At 40.1% G+C, this 25056-nt stretch overlaps 1 protein-coding gene across 4 annotated transcripts in view; it reads right to left on the bottom strand.

Moving 5' to 3' along the window:
- The window catches only part of DST (dystonin), a 319817-nt gene that overhangs the window by 161802 nt on the left and 132959 nt on the right, over nt 1-25056 (bottom strand). For all 4 annotated transcript variants that reach the window (XM_059835839.1, XM_059835841.1, XM_059835842.1 and 1 more), the window contains one exon: nt 8517-8683. In XM_059835839.1, coding sequence (XP_059691822.1) covers nt 8517-8683 — 167 coding nt within the window. The remainder of the gene's footprint in view (nt 1-8516; nt 8684-25056) is intronic.

Here is a 25056-nt window from a genome sequence, read left to right as displayed (position 1 = left end):
GCTCAGTATACACATGAATGAAACTAGAAAGGATCTCAGCCAGTCCTTTCACCAGCTTTAAAATCAGATTTTGCATTCTCTTTGTAATATGAGATGTTTTTGTCATTACAAAACCAGAAATGGTATAGTAAATTTGCCAATTTTTTTGCCTATGATAAATTTTAAATAGGTACGAGACTCATAGCTGTCAACCTCATCCCACACTGGGCAATCTACAGAAATAAGCATAAATAACGTACCTTTCCTTGGAGTGTTTGAATACCAAAAAGACAATGAAGAAACCCAACCAAACGATTCTTCTGTTCCACTTCCTGAGAAAACTCTCTCCAGACCCCAGCAGTGACTGCCTGACACACTAGCTTCCCAGTGGAATTAATACAGTTACCAACAGGGAAGAAGGGTGAGGTACCACAAGGAGTTCAAAAGATTTCCCAAAGGCTCCTTGTGCCATCCTGCCTTGGAGGCAACCATTTCTCCATGTGCCACAAATTTGCCAAAGGCACTCCCAGAAGTCCAAGACCTCTCCTTGTTCAATTTATCATGGGCACATATGCCACCACTGCTCAGACACCATTCCCTTTTGGATAAAAGACTTCTGACACCCTTGGGTGTCCTGGTCTTTATCAATCAAATAGTAAGAGACACATGAAACCTGAATAAAAAACTGGCCTTTCAATCCAAAGCTTGATTTTTCATTTTACTCCCATTTGGCCTAAGCAAGAGAAAAGCTTTGTTTTCATCCCAATACTTTTTTTCTTCTCAGTTACTGCAAACAGCAAACTGTTATCTTTCATTCAGTTGCTACTTAGCAGTAGGATCCAACACAACATACACAGGAATCACTTTAAGTCCAGATCTGAAATTAATCAACCCAACTGCCTGGAAGTCTTCCATCTAATACCCACTAAGGCTAACCACCACCACAACACAAGATGTTAAAATTGCAGGCCCGCTTCCAGTACTATTTTAATATAGCCTTTACCAAGAGCCATCACAGAATCTTTCTGAGTGCATTCAATTAAACTGCCACTGGGGTTACTTGCTATTTCTAAACCCATTAGTTATATGTATATGCATACTCAGGCAAGTAACATTAAAAATATTGACAAGCAGACATGCTTTTAATCATCCTAAATGCTGTTTATCTTTTCCCAAATTGCCAATTCTTAATGCCAAGTTTGTTTCTTCTACATAACAAAAACTGTTGAAAACAGGAACAGCCACGCTTCTGAACAATGAGGCGGGTGGGAAAGGGGGTGCAACGCAACCAAACTCACATTTTCTTTTTGTTAAAGCTGGGTAACAATAAATTACACATTACAAAAGGGCAAGCCAAAACTAGCAGACCCAACTAATCTCTTTATTTAAAACATATCCCCTAGCATTTTAAAGCTTGACACTGTGTAATACTTAGTTTCTTTCTCATTCATTCCCCCAGGGTGTTCAACGTGTTACTGCGAATTGAGGCATCACTATCCCTCCCCTTAAGGAATGTATTCATGTCAGTACCTGATCAGCTGCAACATGTTTTAACATCAGAGGGATGCCACATGCACTGCCAGCCAGGAGCTTAGTCTTCAACTAACTATACATACACGGCAAATCAGCCTGGGTAAAGTTGAAACAGCTTGTTTTAAACCAGACCAGTTACTTAGCAGGCAGCTTGCTCCCTGCTATACCACACTCTGAAAAACATCCGCTTAGTAATTCTGAAAGTGTACAGAGTCATTATAGTAATATTTCAAAAGAGAAGCGTTGTGACCCAGGAAAATCTGGCTCTCACTTTATCTAGTATTTATGGAGCTGGCACAGTGCTCCTTCCTTTGGGGACACATTCTTTGCTGCAGCTTCTATTCCTCTCCCTCCCACATGAAGCATCCAGTGTACCTACACTCTTTCTGTGCTGCATTCACTGTTAGCCTCTTTTCCTCTTTCGTTTGGGGATAATAGCCATTTTCTCCTCGCTCGCTCTCTCTAAACTATATACAACTTAAAAGTGTAAGTATTTTCAAGGTCTTGCACAAAGTTTACCAGTGCCAAAAGCCCCTTTGGATCACATCCTCAAATTTCATTAACAACACAGTAAAAAACATTTTCCTTCTAACTTGTGCTCAGAATGCACCCCTTTGAACTCTATCACCACTTGCCCCCTCTGCAACATTTCTAATACTTATCATTCTTGTTAGACGGTGCCAAAATTTGTAGGTAACTGTCTGCATGTGGTCTCAGCAAGCCTTGGTATAGCATTACATGAAATAACCTTGCTTGTTTTCTTGTCTCAAACCCTTCATGTGTATACTACAGTCCTGCTTGCTTGTCAGACTGCTGCCTGACCTAAACACAGTTTATCCACTTTCTTCCCTAACCAGTGTCTTTCCATTTTGCATGGTTGCTGAAACTCACCTAAAAGTCCAGATACAACTGAGTATGTCTATGCTGAGAGTGTACAGAAGCCCAGTTCCAGGGGCCATGACTCTCGAATTGCTAGTCCTTCCCATAGCGTGACCGTGGCCATTGCGACCTGCACCCTCCCAGGGCCCAGTTCAAGGGACAACGCTGACCCAGGACTGCTCTCAAGAGGCTGCACCCTGTCTGGGGGATGGAGGGGAGAGTTCAGCCATGCCAACACAAGCCCTGCTTTACCGCCTACCCACAGGGCCAGAGAGCAGGGGCTGGACTCGCTTCATTTACTGTTACAGACCTAAGATCTGAGACTAGAACTTTACTAACATGGTTTTATCTGGGAACTGAGCTTACAGGGCTTCCTGAACAGATGGTATTTTTCACCATATTTTTCACCACTGGGGCTACTCATCAAATGCTATCATCTAGTTACCCAAGAACATACTGCTCTTGCTGGAATTCCTTTTGTAAATGCTAAAAGCAAAATTACCTCTTTATTATAAAAATTGTAAGAATACAAAAATAAAATGTAGAAAGTAGTGTACACATTTTTGCAAAAAACGTGCATGTCTGACATTAATCTTCCTTTCTTATCCTCTATATTTCATTTTTCTCCTTAGAAAGTAAGATGAGCTGGTCTGTAACCGTGCCTGTGTTTTCTGAGTATCAGCAGCCACTGTCCTTAACAAAGTGTCTATAGGTGCTGTTAAGCTGTACATCTTTCAGAAAGTTATTATTTTTGTTATTTCTTAAATTCCATTTTTGGACACTTTTTAACTGAATCTGCTTGCAGTCCTTATGCACCAAAGCCTCAGGCAGTCTGAGGTAAAAAAAAGCAGTTTGTTACTTTGGTATAAATTTTCATTTGAATTTGCTTTGCTTTAAAATAAATTTATCTGCGAAGTGTAATGTAGATCTGCAGTTTAGGTTATTAGCTCCAATCTGGCATGCAATTCCTAATGAAAGAAGGGTAGCCTTTATTCTCTATAGACACCAACTGTTTCTGTGTATTTTAACAACGGAATACAGTTCTAAAAAATAAGTATTTCTTCTTCGTGGGAGAAAGGCATGAACATAAGAAAATGAAAACACAAATCAAGAGCATTTACCTAAAACACAGTCTAGTGACTAGAAATACGTGATAGTGCTGCAAGATGAAGATCCCAGTGTGTAGAAGGCAGTATCTCTGGGAAAATCTGGGCGTTATATGCTGATTAAAGTCAGCCTCCAACTTTGAAGTCTGGCTTACAGGTTTTTGCTACGTATGATATGATGGTATGAAAGAAACATCACGTACTTTCTAAACTGCCTGAAGTCAGATTTCTTCCAACACAACACACTGAAGCAAATAACACACGTCTTCAGTGAAAAATTAAGCTATAAAAGGCCAATTACATAATAGATGAGACATACAGAATATTCTTGAATCTCCTAGGCATATTTGGAGCTTTCACAAATGGCCTGATCACACGTCCAAAGAAAGGTGTGGAGGTTCAAAGAAGTTTGAAAGCTGATGTCTTTAAATAAAATCGTACAATTAACAAACATGGTAATGTTCAGTATTAAAACCAACTTTTTAATGTGATCATTTTCTTGGGTTTTCCATGTAAAAACAAATATTCACACAGAATAACAGCATGAAATACAAAATCCAGGGCCTGCAATGGAGCTCTCTGAGGCAGTTCTTGAGGTTGGTAGGGAGCCCCGTTCATTTCCCAGGGATTTAGTCATGTACAGGATGTTTTAAAATGGAAGTTTTATATACGCTTCAAAAGTTCAGCCTAGTAATCTTCAATTAAAAACACAGACGGCTGGAACCTGCTGAAAACATAAGCAACCTTCTCACTCGAAAACAAATTACATTTTCCTAAATTTGGAGGGGAAAAAAAAAAATCAAGTTGTATATGGAGTCAAACACCTCAAACAGAGTATTTTTTTCCTCTCATTTCTGTCATTCACAAAATTACTTTCCTTGACTCAAAGAACACTGCAAAAATCACTGGAAACGCATTCATACTCTCAACAGAGGTAAGAGATAAAGTGACTGAAGGCCCTTATGAAAAGCTCTGACAACCTAACCCTTGTTGCTTGAGAGGAAAGAAAACAAACATCCTGCATTTGCTCAGGAGAGCAGGTGACTGACTCAAGCGCGTGTGATCCGGCATGTGCACGCTGCCTGCGTCCCCAGGCTCAGCGCTGGAAGCGGAGAGCTGCCAGCGTGGCTGCGGGTGCACACAGGGCAGGGAGACAGGGAGGAATCTGGCTCACCCAGTTGCCACACACCGGCCTGCTGATCTCCGCCGAGATGCTGTAGCAGGTACTACGGTTAGTCATGCCAAGGAAATGTCGGCCTTATCCTGCTTTTCCCACACACCTTTGGGGGGGAGCAGGGAGCCATGGCAGATCCATGTGCTATTCCTGCATTTCTGCATCATAAATCTTAGCTGGTTTGCAACAAAAGGTGCTGGGATCCTCTGCCGGGACAGAAAAAAAATGGAGACCACTACCGGCATCCGAGATGAAACAATTCTCACTTGCCGTTAAAAGCAGGCGGGCTTTCAGCCCTGTCAAGGGGAAAGGCTCCCTGCCCGCTGGCGACTGATTCACAGCCCAGCTCCTTGCCCAGCCCTCCACAACTTCAGCAGTTTCCTGAAGTCTTGAAGCTGGTGCGTACTTGCAATTTAAAAAATCGCTTATGCTTGGAAAAGAGATAATTATAAATTGCTACTCCAGTCCCGTCACCTAGAACTGGACAGTGACACCTCCCTGTCACACGGACTACCGACTGCATGGATCATGCTGGACCTGTACGGCTTGTGTTCTCAATGGCGCATCCAGAAAAGACCTCTCACCCATGGTGTCGGTGAGCATTGCGTTTGCCTGTCTGTGCTCAGGTTCGGCTCCGAGACAGCGTGGCTCCTGTCCTCCGGGAGCTGCTGGTGCTCTTGCCTCTGGCTGAACTATGGCCCCTGCAGTGGTGCAGCCTACCTGCGGGCCCACGTCCCAGGCCCAGCCTCAGCCCACCCCCAGGGAGATGCCCGATGCCCGGGGCTGGGGCTGCCCCGGTGCCCCCCGGCTGCCCTGCTCGTGGCTGCGGCGGTGTGACGGGCCCTGGCTGCCAGGCCCTGCCCTGACAGACCTTCCATGGGGACCCCCCACCACTGTGCCTTGACATGGGTAAGCACGTGCTCTCCATACAACATACAGCTTACTGTCGCTCAGTACAACTGCAATTCTAGATACCAGTAACTCGCCTGGGTATTTCTGAGCCTTCTGGTTATTACTGTTGTAGCACTAAATGTCATCCCCTTAAAATTAGGTCTGGGCCCATTTAAATCCCTTCCAGGGCTGGCAGTCGTGTTCCTGCCGAAGAGCCCCATCCCCACTTGCAGAGAGTGGATACTCCTCCTGGCCTGGGGTGCATGGTGCTTCTGTAAGGAGAGGCATATCCAGCGAGCACAGCGTACCCAGCACAGGAGGGGCTGCAATGCTGCACCACGACTGACAGACGTGCACCCACGGAGGTGCTCCACGGTGGCAGCACCACAGTCCCACCCCACCGCCTGAGCAGGCACGCCTGGCCATCCGCCCTGGTGGAGCATGCCAGCCCGCAGCATCTGCAGGACGCTCAGCCTAGCTCCTGAGACCACCTGTGCTCCACAAACTGGGAGCTACTGAAACAGACAAACAGAGCATACGGCGAATCACAACCAGAAAAGTGCGCATTTTGTTAGTGTTTAACCTACTTACTGCTCAGAACACAAACCAAGCTTTAAAAGAACTCTCTGGAGTAAAATACTGTAGTTAAAAATATCAGATGACTGTTTGGAAATACCATTCCTATCTTGTGAGCAATAGCTGGAAATTATTATCTCTGTTTTAATGGTACAAAACAGCAAAGGAAAGAAACATAGAAGCTCACTGAAATCAGTGGAAGAATCTCATTGATTTCATCAACAAGGTGGAGTCCAAGAAACCATAACCTCTCACAGTAAAAAGACATCAGATAAGGATGGTAAATGTTCCTGGGAAGAACACGGGATCCTTAGGTGGAGAAGTTACATTTACAGGAAGAGGATAAGGTAAATGGAAACTGGCGCAGAAGCACACAAAATGGGGACTCTGCTCCTCAGCCACCAAATCTGCTTTGTGCAATGCACTCATGTCAAAGATGCATCTGCTTCCCCGCTGAAACGCTGTGAATGAAACTCACAGAGCACTGCCAGAAACACTGCTCCAGCAAAACAACTGCAGGTACTCAGTCATGTCCCAAGGCACTAACATTAGCACAGCTGGAGGACAGAATTCAAGTTTTTCATTACTTATTAACTGATCTGTATGACAACTACTAGTTGGTGAGCTGTAAAGGCTGCACTGCTCTATGTAAATGGTATAAGGCTCTGAAGAAGCTCTGGGAAATATTTTCCATCATTCCATCTCATTAAGCTCCTTCCTTTTTCCCCCCCCCTTTCTCTGTATCTTTCAAATTGTTTATTTTTTCAAATACTTGCCTGTGCTATGTTCATTCTTCTGGCTGCTCTGCCCTGCAGAAAAAGAGCCTAGTCTTTTGCCAGCTATTTCCCTTTGTCTTGCCAACGTTACTAAAAGAAGACTTTCGTGCTGGCATGTACCTCCTCCCTGACTGGCTACCCAGAACAGAAGCACAGTCAGAAAAAGACCTCATTGATTCAGACGCAGCTTCATTTTACCATGAAGTTATGCACTGCCACAGCTAACTTCTCTAGGACTCAGAGCACTATATGTTATGCTTACAGCCTCTCTACACAGCATGCAAGAAAAAGGCTGCACCTCCTTGACTCGTCGCCCATTTTACTTTAGTGCCCTAGTCCCCATACCATATGTATGTTGACTCTCCCTAGGCTTCTTTCTGAGGTGAATAGTCTGCTCTACATTCTTCTTTCTTACTTTTAACCCTTGTTTCTCAAGATGCCCTGTAACAGTCTGTTCCCTGGAACTGCATTAAAACCTACCAAATTTGTCTCTCTCTAGTTGCAACACTCCTTCAGTATTACACCAAGGAAATCATCTACCCTTAAACGTCCTTATGATATGCCCCAGGGTACACAGCACAAACTCTTCACACATGCTGTAATAACATCCAGAAGTTGCAAGCCTTGCACAGTGAGGGACAAGTCAGTACACGCTAGTTAGCCCAGTGGCCAGAGTACTCTCCCATGTGGTCCTCTGAGACACAAACCTCCTTATTCAATTCAGGAACCTAAAAAATGTACAAAAACAGAGAGATGCCACCAACCAAGAGGGAACACTGAGCACAGCAATGATCTTAAATATTGTTCCTCTGCTGAGTTTTGATGCCAAAGTCGGCTTTGTCAAGACAGACCTGTTTTTACTTAGAATGCAGAATTAGAAATCCTCTCTTGTCAGTAGACATCTTCAACTGTATTTTGAGTAAGTTAAGGTAGTGTATCCTTTAGCTTCTAGCCAAAGCCACCAGTGGTTCTACAAATGGCTGTTTGAAAGATTGGGGTCACAAAAGCATGGAAAGGTGGGGAAAGTAGCACAATTCCCTCCTCAGACTGAGAATGTTCAAGCCAACTGGTCCCATTTTCCATAAGAATACCCTGCCATTTTACAGGAGACACATCTTGGAGTACATCCGGACTCCAAGCAGAAACACCAAGAAGCTCTAGCCTCCAGGGACTTGGTAAAGTCATACCAGGAAGAATATGGGGATCTTGGGCATTTCTCAGGTCATGCAGTAGTCGACAGCGTTCACCAGCAGCGCAGTTTTGTATGTTGGTGATCAGTTCTGTCTCTATCCTGCCTATACTTGAAGGTTAGTGTGACAAAAAGAGACTGTGGAGAAGACCCCAGGGACATTCTTCTCAGAAACCTGCAAGTGCCCCAGGAGAGATGTGCAGGATTTGTGGAGATGTTCCTCTGAGGAAGGAGGGGCATGTGAGGGCTAATGAGGCATCCTTTGGCTGCAAGAAGCAGGGGATTGCCCAGGAAGAGCTAGTGTCATGTCAACAGCTGCAGTGCTATTACAGGCATAAATTACAGACCCTTCTCCCTATGCACATTAAAATGCTGTAGTTATTATTTTTCAAGAGAACAAATGGAGTACTTACCTGTATTTATGAATGATGGCATTAAATAATCTTCCATCGCGCCAGCAGGTAGTGAAATTTTCACAACGGATTCCAGCATAACCCTCGGTTGTCTGCTGCGACCACAGGAGCAGTCTCTCTTTAGCAGACATGTCCTCTGACTCTCCAGTAACATGGATATCAGATATCTAAAATACAGTTAACAGAAATATTACAATTACATATAACATGTTGTAATGTTTCAAATATTGCAGAAAACCACTCTGCATTACTGAAGAATTTTCTGTCTGATATTTGCATACATAAATATAATGATTATTCAGGTACTGTATTAATATTCTTTCATGTCATATCCTTATGCACTCTTAGTGCCTTCAATATGAAATACAAAATTCATAGCTTCACAATTTTCTTCAGTTAGCCAGTTCTCAGCCTCCTAATTTCTGGGGACAATGTAATACTATTACATAATGAAAAATACTTAACTATGTATATTTTATGCTGGTAATGTGAATCATAATCTATTTTTATGTATTATACCTATTATACATAGATGTTATATAATTATATAGAAATACAATATATTTTATATGTATATAGTCACACCTATCTAATATTCACATTTATATTATACAGACTTTATTTAGCTACAATGTTCCTTTCTTAAAACAGGTTAAATTATAATAGATGCTGTTCTGGAATTCAGTAACAAAACAATCATTTATCATGAAAATGGACAATAATGGTTTTAGGACAAAATTTTCTGAAAAGCATTTTAGGAATGATGGAAGGACCAAAAGATTATAAAAGAAAATTTTGCCTAATGCAGAAGGTTTGGTTTTGTATTATCTAAGCATTATCAACTTCATGTCAGGGAAAGCAGGAAAGCATTGGGAATTTTACACACAAACACTACCTTCTGGCATGTGAAATTCTCCCCTAATGAAGTTCAGTCAGTTTGCTTAGAAAACTATCACTGTATAAATATGTAGCAGACACTTCCCTAATTTGCATATGTATTGTTTGCACCTCATGATAAAGAAATTGTACTCAACGTAAATCTGAACTGCAAGACAGAACAAAAAGAAGACATGCCTTGATAAAGAAAGTCTATCACATACTGTCTTTCTTCTAAATGACCATCTTTTACCACTTACCCAAAAAACAACAGATACTATAATATTTTATTATGAAGAACGCCAAGAACCCAGTTACCATGAGGCACTACATAAGGACCCATGTACCGTAGCTCAGACATTACAAAAAGCAGGCTGAGGTGCTTGGGCTGAGGCAAGAGGGCTTGAGACACCACCAAGATTTCTGGGTGGACACCAAGCACCCCTGTGAGCCCACCTGGAAGAGGCTGCGCCACACAAGCCTATGGCCAGGGCTCAGGGGAGGCTTGCCCACAGACAACTTTGGGGGCGAGATACATGTTCAAGTTAGCTGCCGAAGAGGCTTAACTCTGGAACTGTGCCAATTCCAGCAGTCCTATTCTGCACACAAAGGTATCCTCTGTCTGGGCTCTTCCTGGGGGAATTCAGACAGGCTAAGCTAGAAATTACAGGTTTTTCTCACATTAAAACCACGGAAAACACAGTGCCAGGAACAAAGAGATGTAGCTTTCCCACTGACGCTGCTATGTCAATGCCTAACAGGAGGTGGTGGGAAACACTAGGAAGCAGGAGACTAAAGGAAGAGCCTTGGAGATGTCAGGGCAATGTAGCTGCTGCAGTGCTCTCTGCGATTTCTGTTTAACCACCTTTCACACTTCCAGGGGATGATGAGTATTTACAGCCATACAGTAAATTCTAAGTAAATTTAATTCAGGGAACAAATTAATTTACATTATTTTCTATGCAAGTATCCACAAAACACCAAGTTGTGAAAGCAGTTCTTTGGATACTTATCGCAGGCCATCATATCTGCTGGCTCTAGGTAAGGGAAAGATACAGGCACCGATGCTAGAAAGCAAAGTAGTTTTAACTGTTCAACTAGCCCATAAATACCTCCAAAGATCTGATGTCATTTTTTGCATCTTATTGTCTCCAGCTTCAACACTACACATTTTTAAGAAAAATCAAAGAGGAAAAAAAAAACCCACCTTTTTTGTTTAAAACACTGAAGATAAATGCAACTGTAATTGTTTATAAATTTCTAGGTATCAAAATCCTGCAGAGTATTTACTACATGAAATCACGCCAAATACAGCCAGTATGAGTCTTAGAAGTTAAGACAACAGGGAATCCAATGTGGCAAAAGACCAACTTAAAATCTCTCCGCAAATTTTCTTGTAAAAATCTAAGGAACTCATCTGCAGTGTAAGATTTCCTTTCTGTTGGTCACCTTTATTCTTTGGTATTTCAAAGCAAGAAAGCAAACTAAATATTTTTTCAGTAGCTTTAGTTTCTATTCATCACAGAACAACCAGACCACAATATAAATGAATTCAACCATTTACCACTTATTCGGACAACGCTTCTGAAAGAGATTATGTCATCTAGAGGTGCCAGATGTCTACCAAAAAAAACCCCAACCACCCTATAATTTTTTCCCTGTCGTTTTCAGAAAGTCCTCTGTGTGTAAACCTTAAGTATCATATTTTTAATACATTCTAACCAAGCAAGCTAACAATGTAATTTGCTAATGGCCATTCCTTACTGCTAAGTTCAAACCTTTAGCCTCCTTCACGGTTAATTGACCTGCGATGGCTATGTACATTTCAGACTGCAGAGTGCAAACGCAGCATATTGGAGTGCACATTAGATTCCTCTGGCAACAAGTGATTTCAGACATCAAGGCAACTTTTGAAGGTCACACTTGCATCCGTTGTTACAGATAAACAACATTTGTAGCTATGGACACAAACACAAGAATATTTCTTATTCTGAAAGTAACCACGAGGCAAGATTGCAATCCAAATTTTAGATGGCTAAAACATGAATTTAGCTCATTACCCTAAGATCAACAGGATTTCGATCCAAAAATCTTCCAAGCACCATTTGACACCTTAGTTGGCCATCTGAAGTAAAAGGAATAGACTAGCCTGGGTTTAAAAACTGAAATTGCTTTTTACTCAAGGAGGTAGCCTATTTCAGTACAGGACAAGGAACACTAACATTAGCCTGAGACCTGAAACTGCCTGAGCACTTCTGTTCTCTAAATAAAGTATTTCAGATTCCAAGGCTAAGATTTCAGACTTTTTCACAAACACTGAATTTATATTTAAAAAGTATAAAAATACCCTGAGGGAAATGGTGTGTCAAAGAGCTATATTTTATTACGCTTACAAATATGAGCTCTACTTTGTAAGATGCCCTATTAACTTAACAAGTAAAATACTACCCCCACAAAATAAGGTGTCAGAGAGAGAGCGCACATTGTTCCTTTGATAACCCCATAAGGACAGCACAGATACTCATCTACCAACTATGCATTATCATCAATATTTGTAACATCATTTGCCACAGGAAAGAAAGAGAAGGACTACTAAATTAGGAATACTAGAACAAAAAATAAATTAAGGGGCAATCAAATCTTTTACTGTTTAAATTTTGTCCTTCAAAGCAAACAGTTTGTGTGAACCTTTCATTCCTATATCCCACAAGCCTATCATTTACCTGCTATAATCTGTTATTAGAGGACATTTGTTCCTTGAGCGTGGAACAAATTACTGAGTTCGCCTGAGTTTGAACAGTTGTTTGCTACCGACCCAGTTCTCCAAATTATCTCCAAGCCTGTGAATTACAAGTTATGCAAGAAAAAGAGACAGAGGTAATTCTCTGCACAGCCCTAGTATCACTGGATCACAGCATTAATTGGCACCAAATACTCTATTTCTTGTTTCTAACAGGGAGAACTAGTTCACTGCTACTACTGCAAGTGTTTTTTCTCTGCCTGTAAGTTTCCTCTGCATCACACAATATACAAAATCCAAACACCAAAAAGCCTCAAGCTCTTTGCTTGCACTGATTTCAGTGATGCAGTTTTGAGTCCAGAGAGCAGAGCAGAGCAGATCAGAGAAAACCTTCCAAAAAAGATCAATGGTGGTACTGGATTTCTGTGGCTCATTTTTTACAGTGCAAACAGAAGAGCAAGACTGTTATAGATAGTAAGGAGTCTTCTCTCCGATTACATCTTATCCCAAATATTTTGAAGCAAGTCTAAACTTGACATAATGTACTTAACTGCACAAAAGTATATAATGGGCTAGAGATGCATGATGTATAATAAAATGTATTCTGATGTCAGATAGCCCTAAACCAGAGAAGTCTGAAGAAATAAGAGAAAAGAATACATGAATATGGAGATATTCTGAAATGCTATTTTCCACCTAAGTTAAGTAGTTAGTTATGTGTTGTGTTTGAAAAGGATTGTTGACTGCATGTTGAGGGAAATATAGTTATACGAATGGAATTTGAACTTGCATGTGATCACAAGAAGTCATCTCCCCTGACGTTACAGTTGGACTTTGTGAGTTTCCATTTGGCCATAAATTCAAATGCTCCTGTTCAGCCCTTGCAAGGCTCTGTGGAGCTGCGAGTCCAGCTTTGGGCAACACCCTTCAAAAAATATTGGATCAGTTGAAGCAGATCAAAAGAGAAGAACTAGAATGACAAAGATCTAAAACACATGACCTGTTAGGAAAGATTGAAAAATTGGGTTTATTTAGTCTAAAGCAGGGAAAACCGAGGGGAGATGTTGTAACAGTCTTCAAGTATGTAAAATGCTGTTGCAAAAAACGTAATAAATCAACTCTTCAGGGAATGGGAAAAGAACTAATGAGTTTAAAATGAGCTTATGTGTTTTCAGCTAGAAACACTTTTTAATACAAAAACCAGATAAGCACTAGAATAATTACTCAGGAAGCATGTGAAACCACCACCAAGGCAGACACAGAAGAACAAGCATCAGTCAAGAATGGTTTTCGTTGTTATCTTGCCTTCAGGTACAGAGATGACCTAGATGACCTGTCCGGAACCTTTCCAGTCCTAGTTTTTTAGTTCCATCAATGATTATAGATCTCCTTCATTCACCAGCATTTAAGGTGTATTGCAGCTGCTTCTTCTGAGTATTACAAGGAAGCAAACAATACTAAGCCAATAAAGCAAAACTCCTGACTTTTGCACCTTTGCCCTGCAAATCACATTCCAGAAAATCAACTGGCATCTCTCCCTCCCTTAACTGTACTGCATGAATGGATAATACAAGATTATATGATGGTGGACATAGTTGGAAGGTGTCTTGTTATAACTATTTGCTATAATAACTGAAATAATAAACAGATGACTACTTAGCCAGAAGTATTCTACTGAATATGCTGATTTCAAATAATCTACATTTTTTTATTTAAAAGCAAGAGTATTGCCTTCAACCTGACTCAAATACGTGGGGTTTTTTTCTTGCAGATTATTATTAGTACTGTAGATAAGAAATCCACTGTATCAGACACTATGTAGAAGTATGGCAAAAAAACAGCTGAGGAACTTGTAGCCAAGACAACAGTTGAGTACTGGAAGAAGACAAGTGATTCTGTTTATATATTAGACATTTTTTTCTAGAAAACTTTTACAACCATAAACCAGAACTGAAACTACCACAAATTAGACCGGAAGAATAATGATAATGATTGATAACATGATACACGTAAGTCATTGGTTTTGACACAAGCTGACAATCACCCAAAAACTGGTGGTAACACCAGCTGGTATCTATCTTTTGCTGAATGAAAACCATGGCTTGTTTCAACACAGGAGGTATCAAATATCACAGTGGCAGTATCCCCTGTAGAAAAGCCAAAACTACAGCCTTGATTTTCTACTCTACCTGCATTGTGCTAAAACACCACTAAGAAGGGGTCTGCTGCAGGAAGCATCTTTCAGGCTTGATTCACAACTTCTTGACCTTAATGCAAACTGCCATCTGCTCTAGGACAGCCCTGAGTTAGAACAGTATCAGAGCATATCTTGCTTGGGAAGTCACCTTCCTGTATTAGGAACAAGGGCTGTAGAAATTAGGCTCCAGCAGAGAGTAAAAAAACTTTTATCTCAAAGCTATCAGTGAGCAGTCAGGAATGACGCTTCAGAACACCCTGCTTATCTGAATTTTGCAAATAGGAAAACCGAGGTAATGAGGTAGCACGTATTTGAACACAAAATCATAATAGTCTTACATATATAGGAAGACGTGCCACAGAAGGAAACTCAAAGGATATATTCCAGTAGTGGAGAGTATACTGTTTCAGACGGTAAAATGTTGTATCTCTGTTACAGCGCAAATTAGCCAGCTGCACCAATGAGTTTCCTCTGGTGTCTGTACCTCAGTTTGAAAAGCCAACACACTTTCAAATATCAGCCACATCTGAGCCACTGTGTAAGCTGAAAGTACATTACAGCGTGGATAACTTGACAAGGTGAGCAGAGGCTACTGATCTCTGTAATTATGGCAAAGAAAACGGTAAAAACTGAGACTGGTAACTGCAAACCTTGTGTATTAGCTCAGGCTGATAACAGGAACTTTGTGGATTTGTATAAACAACAGCTTTACTGTTTTATACTGAAATACAAAGCATTCAAATACTTCTTTAGTTCTCAAATGCAATCAAAAGGAAAGTGGTCATTACTTTGTAAAATAAGCTAGAGTCTGAAATCTAGTCTTCTTTCTGGATTTGTTTTCACATCAAAGCTAGGCTTTTAGAATCTTGGGTGGAGAAAGTGAACTGAAAACCAGACATTTCAGCAACTCAGGCATTTAGCCTGATCTGTCAGTAGATTTCATATTCATGTCATTATACAGTGTTTTATCGCTATCACGAGCACAAGTCTCAGTATTGATGTAGGTGCTCAGCAAAAGACTCATTTATTTCCCCCTTCCCCCTGTGGTAAGAAGGGGTATATGCCTGGTTGCAGTAATAACTGCACCAGTATTAGAAGCTGTATTACTCTGATTATACAGGAAAAAGCGGCCATGCTTGGTTGAACAGACAAGGCCTCATACTCTCCTACTGAGAAATGACGTTTTGTTCAAATCAAAGAACATGCCAAAGCTGTGACTGAATTCCAGCTAAGATTAAGAGGGCAAAGATCTCCGTGTGTATGAAGAGGCTATTTGTACTAGCGTGTACTGTGCGTTGTAATTGGGTGTGTTATCTGTACTTAAAAACTAAGCTCGGGAAAAGTATAATTTGATTCCTGTTACAAAAGTAAATTATATAAACAACAGAAGTGTAGTTACTCTTTGCTGGGAAGAGTACCTTTTGCATATGCCCATCCGCTCTGTTCACTCAACTCAAAGATCAGATATCCCTGTTTAGCAAGGTAAATCAGTTTTGGACCAGATCCCGGTATTGGCATTTGACCCACACCTACAGATTTCAGTTGTACTGAAGATAAGTGGGGCAGAACTGGTAATATGGATTGAAATGGTAAGCATGAACACCAACAGACAAAAACTTACTTTGCTTCAGATACTCTGCAACTAAGCTTGTACTTCGGTTTCTTTTATTGTAAAAGGAAAATAATCCTACCCTCAGACGAAGATGGAATTTGAATAATTAACAGTAGTAGGTCATATAGACAGTTTGGGAGGAAAGATCTTTTAAAAAAAGAAGTGTAGAGCATTAGCAACATGATTTATGTTCACTTTTTCTATTTCAAGCTGCCTACATATTTCTGTCATTCTTCAGTTCCTATTGGCCATAATTGAAAACAATTAGAAATATTCCTTTCTTTGATACAAGGCCCAAAGGAATTACAAGACCGTCAAGAGTTGTTAAGAAAATTCACTGCAGATATTGAATGTGAACTTAAACAACTCTCTAAAATTCACTCCACCTTCTAGAGCCATTTTAACATGAAAATCTTTTTCCTAAATTAGGAAACAAATCAAACTACAGACAGCAAAACAGCAGAAGGGTACATCAACACTCCTGAAGTATAGAGGTATTACTTAACCTGTGAAAAAGATGAAGTATTATGTTCTGTCCAACTACCTGTAGCACCATAGCATGTGTAAAAGTGCTTATATACAGCAAAGTGAAGACATTTTTGTAACAGTACAAATATTGTTCCAATACTTATTCTGAGCTAACTTTTCAAAGATAATGTACTGTGCCAAAATATTTACCTTGCTCCTGTTTGGTGGAATGCTAAATAATGCCTTTTCTTTTGGCAATTGGGAAAGCACAGCATCAGAAGAATAAAACCTCTTTTGTTCAAGCAGCAGATCACTTTTGCTTTCAGAAAGAAAGTGATGCAACTTTTCAGATTTATTGCTTTCTGGGACATCTTCAACGACTCTGCAAGAAGTTATGTTTAACCCAGTTTCTTCACGTTGTCTGCCTAAAATGTGGATAGCAGAATCCAAGCTGGCTGCTTTTCCAGAACAAAGACCACTAGATTTCTTCAGGAATGCTAATTCTCTCCTGTTGCTATCCTCCGAGTATTTCCTCTTCCATGTACAGCGTTCCTCTGAACTCCTCTTGTCTTGTTCCTTTAACCATGTCTCTGTTTCATCAGACTTGGTGAGCCTCTGATTATCACCATGAAAACTGTCCCCACAAAGAGAATCACTCTTTGTTTCATCCAGTAAAACTTTTGCTTTAACAAGATCACCCAAAAGGTCTGTACTCACAGGCAGAGCATTACCAGCGACTGTCACTCTCCGGAGGAAGGAATCAGACAATCCCACACCCTTGGAACAATTCTCTGTGTTTTCTGAAATCCCCACTTCATACTGGCTTTTTTCTTCATTTTCTTTAACCTGTACTGAATCTGGTCCCACGTCGGTTGATTTCTTTCTCCCTTTTCTTCTGAAATATTTTCTTCCAGGGGAATGTTTAGCTGGACTTAAGGGAGCTTTGGCAGGATCTAAACACTGTTCTTCCTTTTCAGCCCTCACACATCCACAGACATTCCCCATTTGGCTTTCAGTAACTCACAGTCGCACAGTCTCATTCATTCCAGTATATTTACATACACTTAAAAGATCCTCAGAAAGTTAAGAACCGTCGTTCACACCGTAATTTCTTCCAGACTTCACGTCCATCCTCCTCAGTACGTAGCCATTTTGCTTATGAGAAATGCACACGCAATAAACGTTGTGGCACAGTGCCCAGGCAGGGCCTGTGTCTGATTAGACACTGTGGCTTATTTCTGGCCACCAATCCTCTTAAGTAAACATCACTGCTTCAGCGTTGGGCTGTAATGCTGATGGCCTTTCGCAGAGATGACATAGCATTTATAAGCAACAGAAAATTCTTGCATGTATTTTAACTTCCCGTTTCATTTAGTAACTCAAGCAAGATAAAGTAGAAAAATATGCAGCAACCTTTGAAACTATTAGCTACACTCCAAATCCAAACACAAGCAGTACAGCAAATAGCAGGGATTTAGTCAGCAGATTTGGTTTGCACTTCATGTTTTTATTACGTATCCAATGATCCACAGAATGGAAGATTAAAGTGAAGGATCAGAGATCGCTCTGACAGCTTGTTGGGGGTCAAATTTTTATTTGTACATGGAGTTTTCATAGCAGCTGATGTGATTTTTCACTGATTTGCCAGCTATAAATAACCTGCTGCTTCACTACTATCATACAAGCATGACAGCTTGCTCAGGGCAGTGGTGCTGTGTACTGATGGCTGGAACTTTGCTGCAGATTTAAACCTTCTCACAGATAAAGGTGAAACAAATCATAAGAGCCAGTTTGTCTAGAAAACTGTCCACAAAGTTACTGTTTATAAAAATGGAGCTTTATCCTCCTCCCATGCTCCTGTTCTGTAGTCACCTCTGTGTAGCTGTGAATATATATATGTATATATAGCCAAGAAGCGTCTAACTACATATGAAAACTAGGTAGAAATGTAAACTATTAAAATGCAAGCAAGTCTAAGCACCAATATACTTGGTTTGAAAAATACCTGTATTTTGAAGCTTCACCTTCATTTTTGTTACCAATACAAAAAACCTACTAAAACCAACACACATCAGCAGGGGTAGATGGGTATGGTTTCTCATGCTGAGAAAGAACTACCAAGTGATTCGCAAAGCATTATCAGGTGTTACCATTGAGTTTCCCTTGTTCATTTGAAAAGCAATCACAATAATGAAATCCAGAGACTTTATCCCCAGGGGCCAGCTCCACTGAAGTATTCTATGACATTTTACTAATAGACTCTAGAATGAATAATACAGTAAGGAAGTAGTATCAGCCTCTAAAGAATTTCCAAGAATACAGATGGTCATTGCTGACCACTCTCAGGACACTGGGGTAAAATTTGACAGTAAAGCTTAGAAAATTTTATACCGTAACACTAAGGGACTAGAAGGCTGTTACAGAATACCCTATACCACTGATAGACAGTCAATTATATACAGGCACCATGCTAACATGTTGCTTTTCAAAGTAGATGTTTATGCCATGACCACACACTCTTTCATGGCCTCAGTTTGTATTTGCATTTGTAGTATACTTAACATACAGATGCGGTTGTGACATTTGCTCCCTTTACTTACAGCGAAAAGCTGTATTCTAATCAGCTTAGAAAAGCAACTTTCAGTCAAGGCCCAGAGGACTCACTGATTTAAAACACACATCCACATGGGACTGACTTGGGTCCTGACTTGCCCCCCCCTTAATTAATAGAAAAGCACATAAAAAATAAAAATATAGTCTTTGTAAATGACATCGCTGTGTTTGTACAAACAAATGGCTTTTATGCTTGAAAATATACCTCTCTTTCTCCTCTCTCATCAAAAAAGAAGATTCAGGACTTTGCAGTGCAATGGACCGAGACTGATTTAATTTCACACAGATATAGCTTCTGTTTTAATAATAACATGTCTAATAAAAATATCATATGGTAGAATATAAGAATATTGAAATATTACATTATGTACTCTGGTAAAAAAACTTATTATGACTTTCCTGATAAAGCAGAAATTATGTAAAAAGTTAAAGACAAGAGTGTCTACCATTTGAATGAAAAATTGCAAGCTTTCATGCTATATTAACTGTCTAATCAAAAATGTATTAAAGTAAATATAGGCTAACACAAGTACACTGCCAATGTTGTTGTTCATCCACAAATTTCGTAGGAGTTAAGAATTTGCTTAAAAATACTGCAAATTTAAATTTTCCAATGCAAGTGCATATTTAAATTAAGACACACGGACACTAAAACTATCTGAGTTTTAATGAAGTATGATTTAGTACATACTTTTTTTAAACTGTTTACATGTTTAATGATCAGCGTGACACCATGTTCTTCGAAAGAGAAAATCTCCCTAAAGCATTCCCTGTTATTTCAAAACTCCTGTTAGAAATGGTGTCACTGACGGTCATAAAAATGGCAAATCGAATTTAATTCAAGATAGGTCAGAAGAAACACATATTGTTGTTTTACAGCTGACAATCTGTGTTTTGTAATGTAATCAGTAATTTAGAAAGTCTCGAATTTTGCACATCCTCTTTCCTATATACCTTAAATCTTGATTTTTTTTTTTTTTCTTAAGAGTAGGTAATTCACTTTTTCAGAAAAATCAGGTGCTTCTGCAGTGGAATTAAAAAAAAAAAAAATCAAGGCAGCAAAAATACAAGAATCTGTTCTGAAACACTGGTTACAAGCTCAGTGCTCCCAATAATCCTGGCTTACTGCTGCGTATTCCAGGTCAATTTAGTTAAATGCACAGGGTATATCTGCAGCTATTCCTAGAATTTAACCATCTCTAAATATTAGCTAGGAATAAATGCATTCCAAATATATCTCTACAGATTATTAGTAGTATTTGTACCTTTCTATCTTCCCGGAAATAGGTAAGAAATATGTGTTTTTGATACTTAATAACCAATTTAGCAATACTTACCAGCTGTTCCTGAGTGAGAAGGCTATCACCTCTCTATTAATAATTCTTTCTGCTGTTCCTTGTTTTTCCATGAACCAAAAAGTAACTTTGTAGTCACTTTAGCTTTGTAAGTCACTTATGCTCTTGAACCGGAGAAAAGATCAAGGACAAGAGAATCGACGAATTGCATTTATATCAGTTGTTGGGTTTTTTATATTGAAAATCTATGCAAACTCATATTCCACATTAAGGGAAGATGATAAATGAAAGTGCAAGTAACTGAAGACAAAACGACCACATTCAGCTAATTGAACTTCTATAAAGTCGTAACTTTGGTCTCAGCAAAGAAAGAAACAGAGACAACAGGATTAAACTGGAGATTCAGAAAAGGGAAATGGAAATTTCTTCTCAAACTTGTCTGCTAGAGCAAAGAAAGATGATATTCTAAAGCATCAAAAGAGACTACCACTGAAGCCTACGAGAACCACCACAATACAGGGAAGACCTGACCACACCAGGGACTTTGTCTCAGACAGCTGACTACACCCAAATGGAAGCTCAGCGTTGGCTAAAGTCAAAGATCCAGATGACAGAAGCTATTAAAAATGCTATCATGTATTGTTGTGTTGGTTTTTGTTTTTTTTTTTTTTTTAAAAAAAAACAAACCCAAAGATACAAATTTATACGCAACAATGCTGGAAAGTTTTAAGGGGAGATTAGCAAAGGACTTTTTCTGGCACATAAACCCTTAAGAAGTATAACATGAATAAAGGATTAGACCAACACTTGTCTGCAATTTGATCTGTCTTAGAGACTGCTTAATCACAAACAAGAGGTTATCATTAAGACATGGCAAACGAAAGATTAACATCGAGACATGAAATAGCTCATGTAGATTTGTATGAGTTTGCTTTTAACCATAGATTTCTGTAACTTGTCAAGCACGTCTGTGACTGTGAAATGCATTATGCTCTTAACATGGCACAGGTGTATCACACGTTAAAGTGGTAACTTTGTTGAATATCTGCATATTTTTCAGGCTGGAAAATGCCGAGGGTATTCATCCTTTGCACACCACTAATTTATGCTTTATCATTCTTTTCATATACTTAGCAAATGTAGTAAAGGAAAGGTTATTCCACTTTGCCAATCAAACCGCGCCTGGGATCTCTTATCCTAGAATAACATAATCAAAAGCCTACTAGGAATGCATTTCAGATAGTTTTGGATCTAAGATTCTAAGATCCCGTCCCCCTCTTTATTTTTTTGTTGTTGTTGTTGTTTATGCAACACAACCAAAGCAATGGAGCATTTAGCATAAATGGGACATGTTATTTCATGGTACTAAAACAGCATACCAGATAAGCAGCAAGTGTTTTGTTGCACAGCCCAAAGGGCAGATGCAGAATGACAGAGAGATAAGCACAAACCAAAGAGAAAGCGAAAATTAAAGCAGCACAAGATAGAGAACAAGGCAAAAAATAAAGGCTTGCCAGCACACAATATAAAAAAGGTTCTATTTGGGGCTGTTTAGGCTGTCCTGGCAACCACTGCTGAAAACCTGAAAGAGATGTTCAGCTTTCAGATACCACTGAAGTACCAAAAGTCACAGCCCTGAACAGGAGAGGTTTTATATCCAGTGAGATGGTTTACAGAAAGAAGAATTTGGTCCTTATTGATGGTTTTATGGGATTAAGGATGAAGAGAATCAAACGGATGAGCTAACTGCTCATAAAACTTATCCTGCTATAGATATCCCACTATTTGTAGAGATAAAGTCTAAACATGATTCTGCAATGAGCCTTAATACCTCTCATCCTTGCTGTGATTCAGGTAAGTCCCAAAAATTCCAAGAACTCCACACTCATTTTCTTACCTGAGAGTTAGCAATTTTTTTTTTAAATTGCTGAAGAATTCAGGAAGAGATAACCAGGAGCTCAGCTGAGGAATAAAATACAGGAAGAGTATACCCTATCATATGCTGAATGACAGGTCTGCTGCAATGGCTAATGACTGGAATACAGTTTGCCCTACGACCACTTACAGTCAGGGATTACAGAACTGGCCACACAGCTCCATCTTTAAATCTTTGAGAAGATCAGACCTTGAACTGTTCTAGCTATTTTAAAGCAGAGGCAGATTAAACTTCAATCCTTGGGCTCCAAGACCCAAAGGCAAACTTCACAGCCAGCTGCCACCAGCCAGCTGCTCCCAGAAGAAATAGGTGCCAGGAGAACGGTGGGTGAGGGAAGGCCAGACCCAGCTCTCTCAACTCCACTCTGCCACCTCAGGAAAGAGAGGAGGAAGGCAGGCAGCATCTTTCTTGTATGGCGACCCCATCACAGATTTAACAGCAGAGCAGCTGAAGCAGAGGAAGGTGCACGGGCCCCAGAACATCCCGTTATTCTTCTGCCTTCTGCACGTCATTTACTGGAATGGGCCACCACAGCTGAGCTGTCTCCTCCTCTGGCCACCCTGTATGAAGGCCACAGCCTTCACAACCAGCGCAGAAGTGCTTCAAAATTACTACCTGCATTGCAGGCTCTGAACACCTAACTGCCGTAAGGGGTATCAAGAACTTGAGAAATGGATGGGTAGCTGTCCTTTATCTCAGCAAGTCATCTACAAACAAACCCACCCTTCTTATCTTTTTGCCCAACACGGGTAAAAGTTTAACTGCTGATCTGCTGGACCAAACGAACAGTCTATAGACTGCTTCAGGGCAGACTGATAAAGAATGAATTTTGCTTGAAGGCTTATGGGGAGTCAGCAGCAGGAAAAAAAAAAAAAAGCATTCACTGGCAGACAAGAGAAATGTGAAGAGGTTACACGTGCCCCAGGGAGGCCTGAGCGAAAGCAGCCGTCTGGCCAGAGGGGCCTGGACGTACTGTAGTATCTGGACAAAAAAGTTACCGACCTGAGCCTTGAAATGCAGCATCCTGCAAACAGGCCTGGCAGCAGGGAGCTGGGGAGGGTGGAAGGAAAAGTGTTTCACAGCAGCTCTTGAGCTGAGCAGAAAAAGTTTATTGAGTCATGACTTAGAAGTTCCAGAAATTTTTTTAAGGTCTGAGTCCATAAAGGCCTGATTTTGGATGCCTGAAAGTTTTAAAGTTTCAGGTTTTGCTTTGTTTTGGCATGTTTTTTTCAACCAACTACAAATTGTTCTAAATATTTAACATTTGTTAAATGAAAGAATGTTTGCAGTGGTTTGAAAAGAAATTATCACCAATAGTCACAGAAATTATCTTACTAAAATTGTGGTTACTTACTGAGGCCAAATTCTACTTTCATTTATAGTTGCTCATCCCCAATGTCATTGGTGAAAATGTATTGGGTGTTGAAGGAGTCCATTCAAGTATTAATTTGGACATTTATACATACAGCCTATAATTATACAAAATACTGTAATCTGATTTAGCATGTTCTACAGGTGCCAGGAAAATAACTTACAGTAATTATTGCATTATGAAACTGAATTTTAAAAAAGCCACATATTATTAAAAGCATGTGAAATGCATACATTGAAAGCTTGCCTAAATCCTAACAACATACATTTCTCAGGGATTTTCAATACCCACAGGACAAATTATTTTCTAACATACTCAACTCAATAAACCACCAGATTTCCTATTCCATCTTTTCTATCCCTTATATGTAATTACTTGGGATACAGAAGAATGTACAATTTCTGGACTTGTGCAGCTGCAAAAGTCAGTGGTATAACTCAAAACAACATTTCTATTTCTCTCATTATGGGTACACCAAGTCCCAAAGCCATAACCATCTCTAGGCATAATTCAGATACAAGAGAAACGCAATCCTCAAATGCATATCATCTTTTATTTTTGTTCATCATGTCTTTCCCCTAACCGTTCCTAAATTCAATCCAATACTCAGAAGGATTTTCTGTTTTGAGGAAATATTACCCTCCAGATAAGCGCCATGACTCAGAGAAACAAGAAGCCACAAACAACAGCCAAAAAAAATCCCTGGCATCTTGACTGTCTCCCAAGTTGCAGTATTATTAGAATACACATAAATGATGGAGCAGAGGCAGTAACATCACACGGCAAACAGCTCCTTATACTCACTGAGAAATTACCTACTTCTCCAAATGCTGGGAAAATTTAAGGGCCAGTTCAGATTAAGACACCCCAACAGAGGTGTCTACACATTTATATTTACATGCTGGCTAGGTCTCAAAGAGACCATTTTATCCAGTGGAGGCAGGATTTACTTTCCTAAACATGGGCTTCTAAAGTTCTTTGAGATACCCTGCTATAACCCAACTGGTCTCCAGCTGCAGGTTAGAAGAGCATGGGGCTGTCATAGATCTGGTGTCTCAGAACTCCACATGCATGTCCTGGATAACTCTATCACAACTCGGATGTCACTCAAATGCCACCTGTCCTTAAGAAACTGAATCAAAAGCCCTGGAGATCTAGTCAGTACAATCAACAGATCTTGAACAGCAGTGTTTCACACCCTGAAGTAGATAGCATATACACCACAGGACCTAAGGAAACATGCTTCCCACTGCATATGCTATTGGATATGATGTGTTATCTCAGATCACACTAAGCACCTATGCTGGACAACTGAATAGCTCAGTAGGTGCTCTAGGTACCTACTGCAAGTCATCTGAATTGCTCCACCAACCTCACCTACCATGCTGGCTAGCCCTCCAGGCCTCAAACCTGTTGCTGTACATGTTTACC

Source organism: Gavia stellata, chromosome 2 (genome assembly GCF_030936135.1).
Source record: "Gavia stellata isolate bGavSte3 chromosome 2, bGavSte3.hap2, whole genome shotgun sequence".
Lineage (NCBI taxonomy): Eukaryota > Metazoa > Chordata > Aves > Gaviiformes > Gaviidae > Gavia > Gavia stellata.
This window is presented reverse-complemented; position numbering and strand designations above follow the sequence as displayed.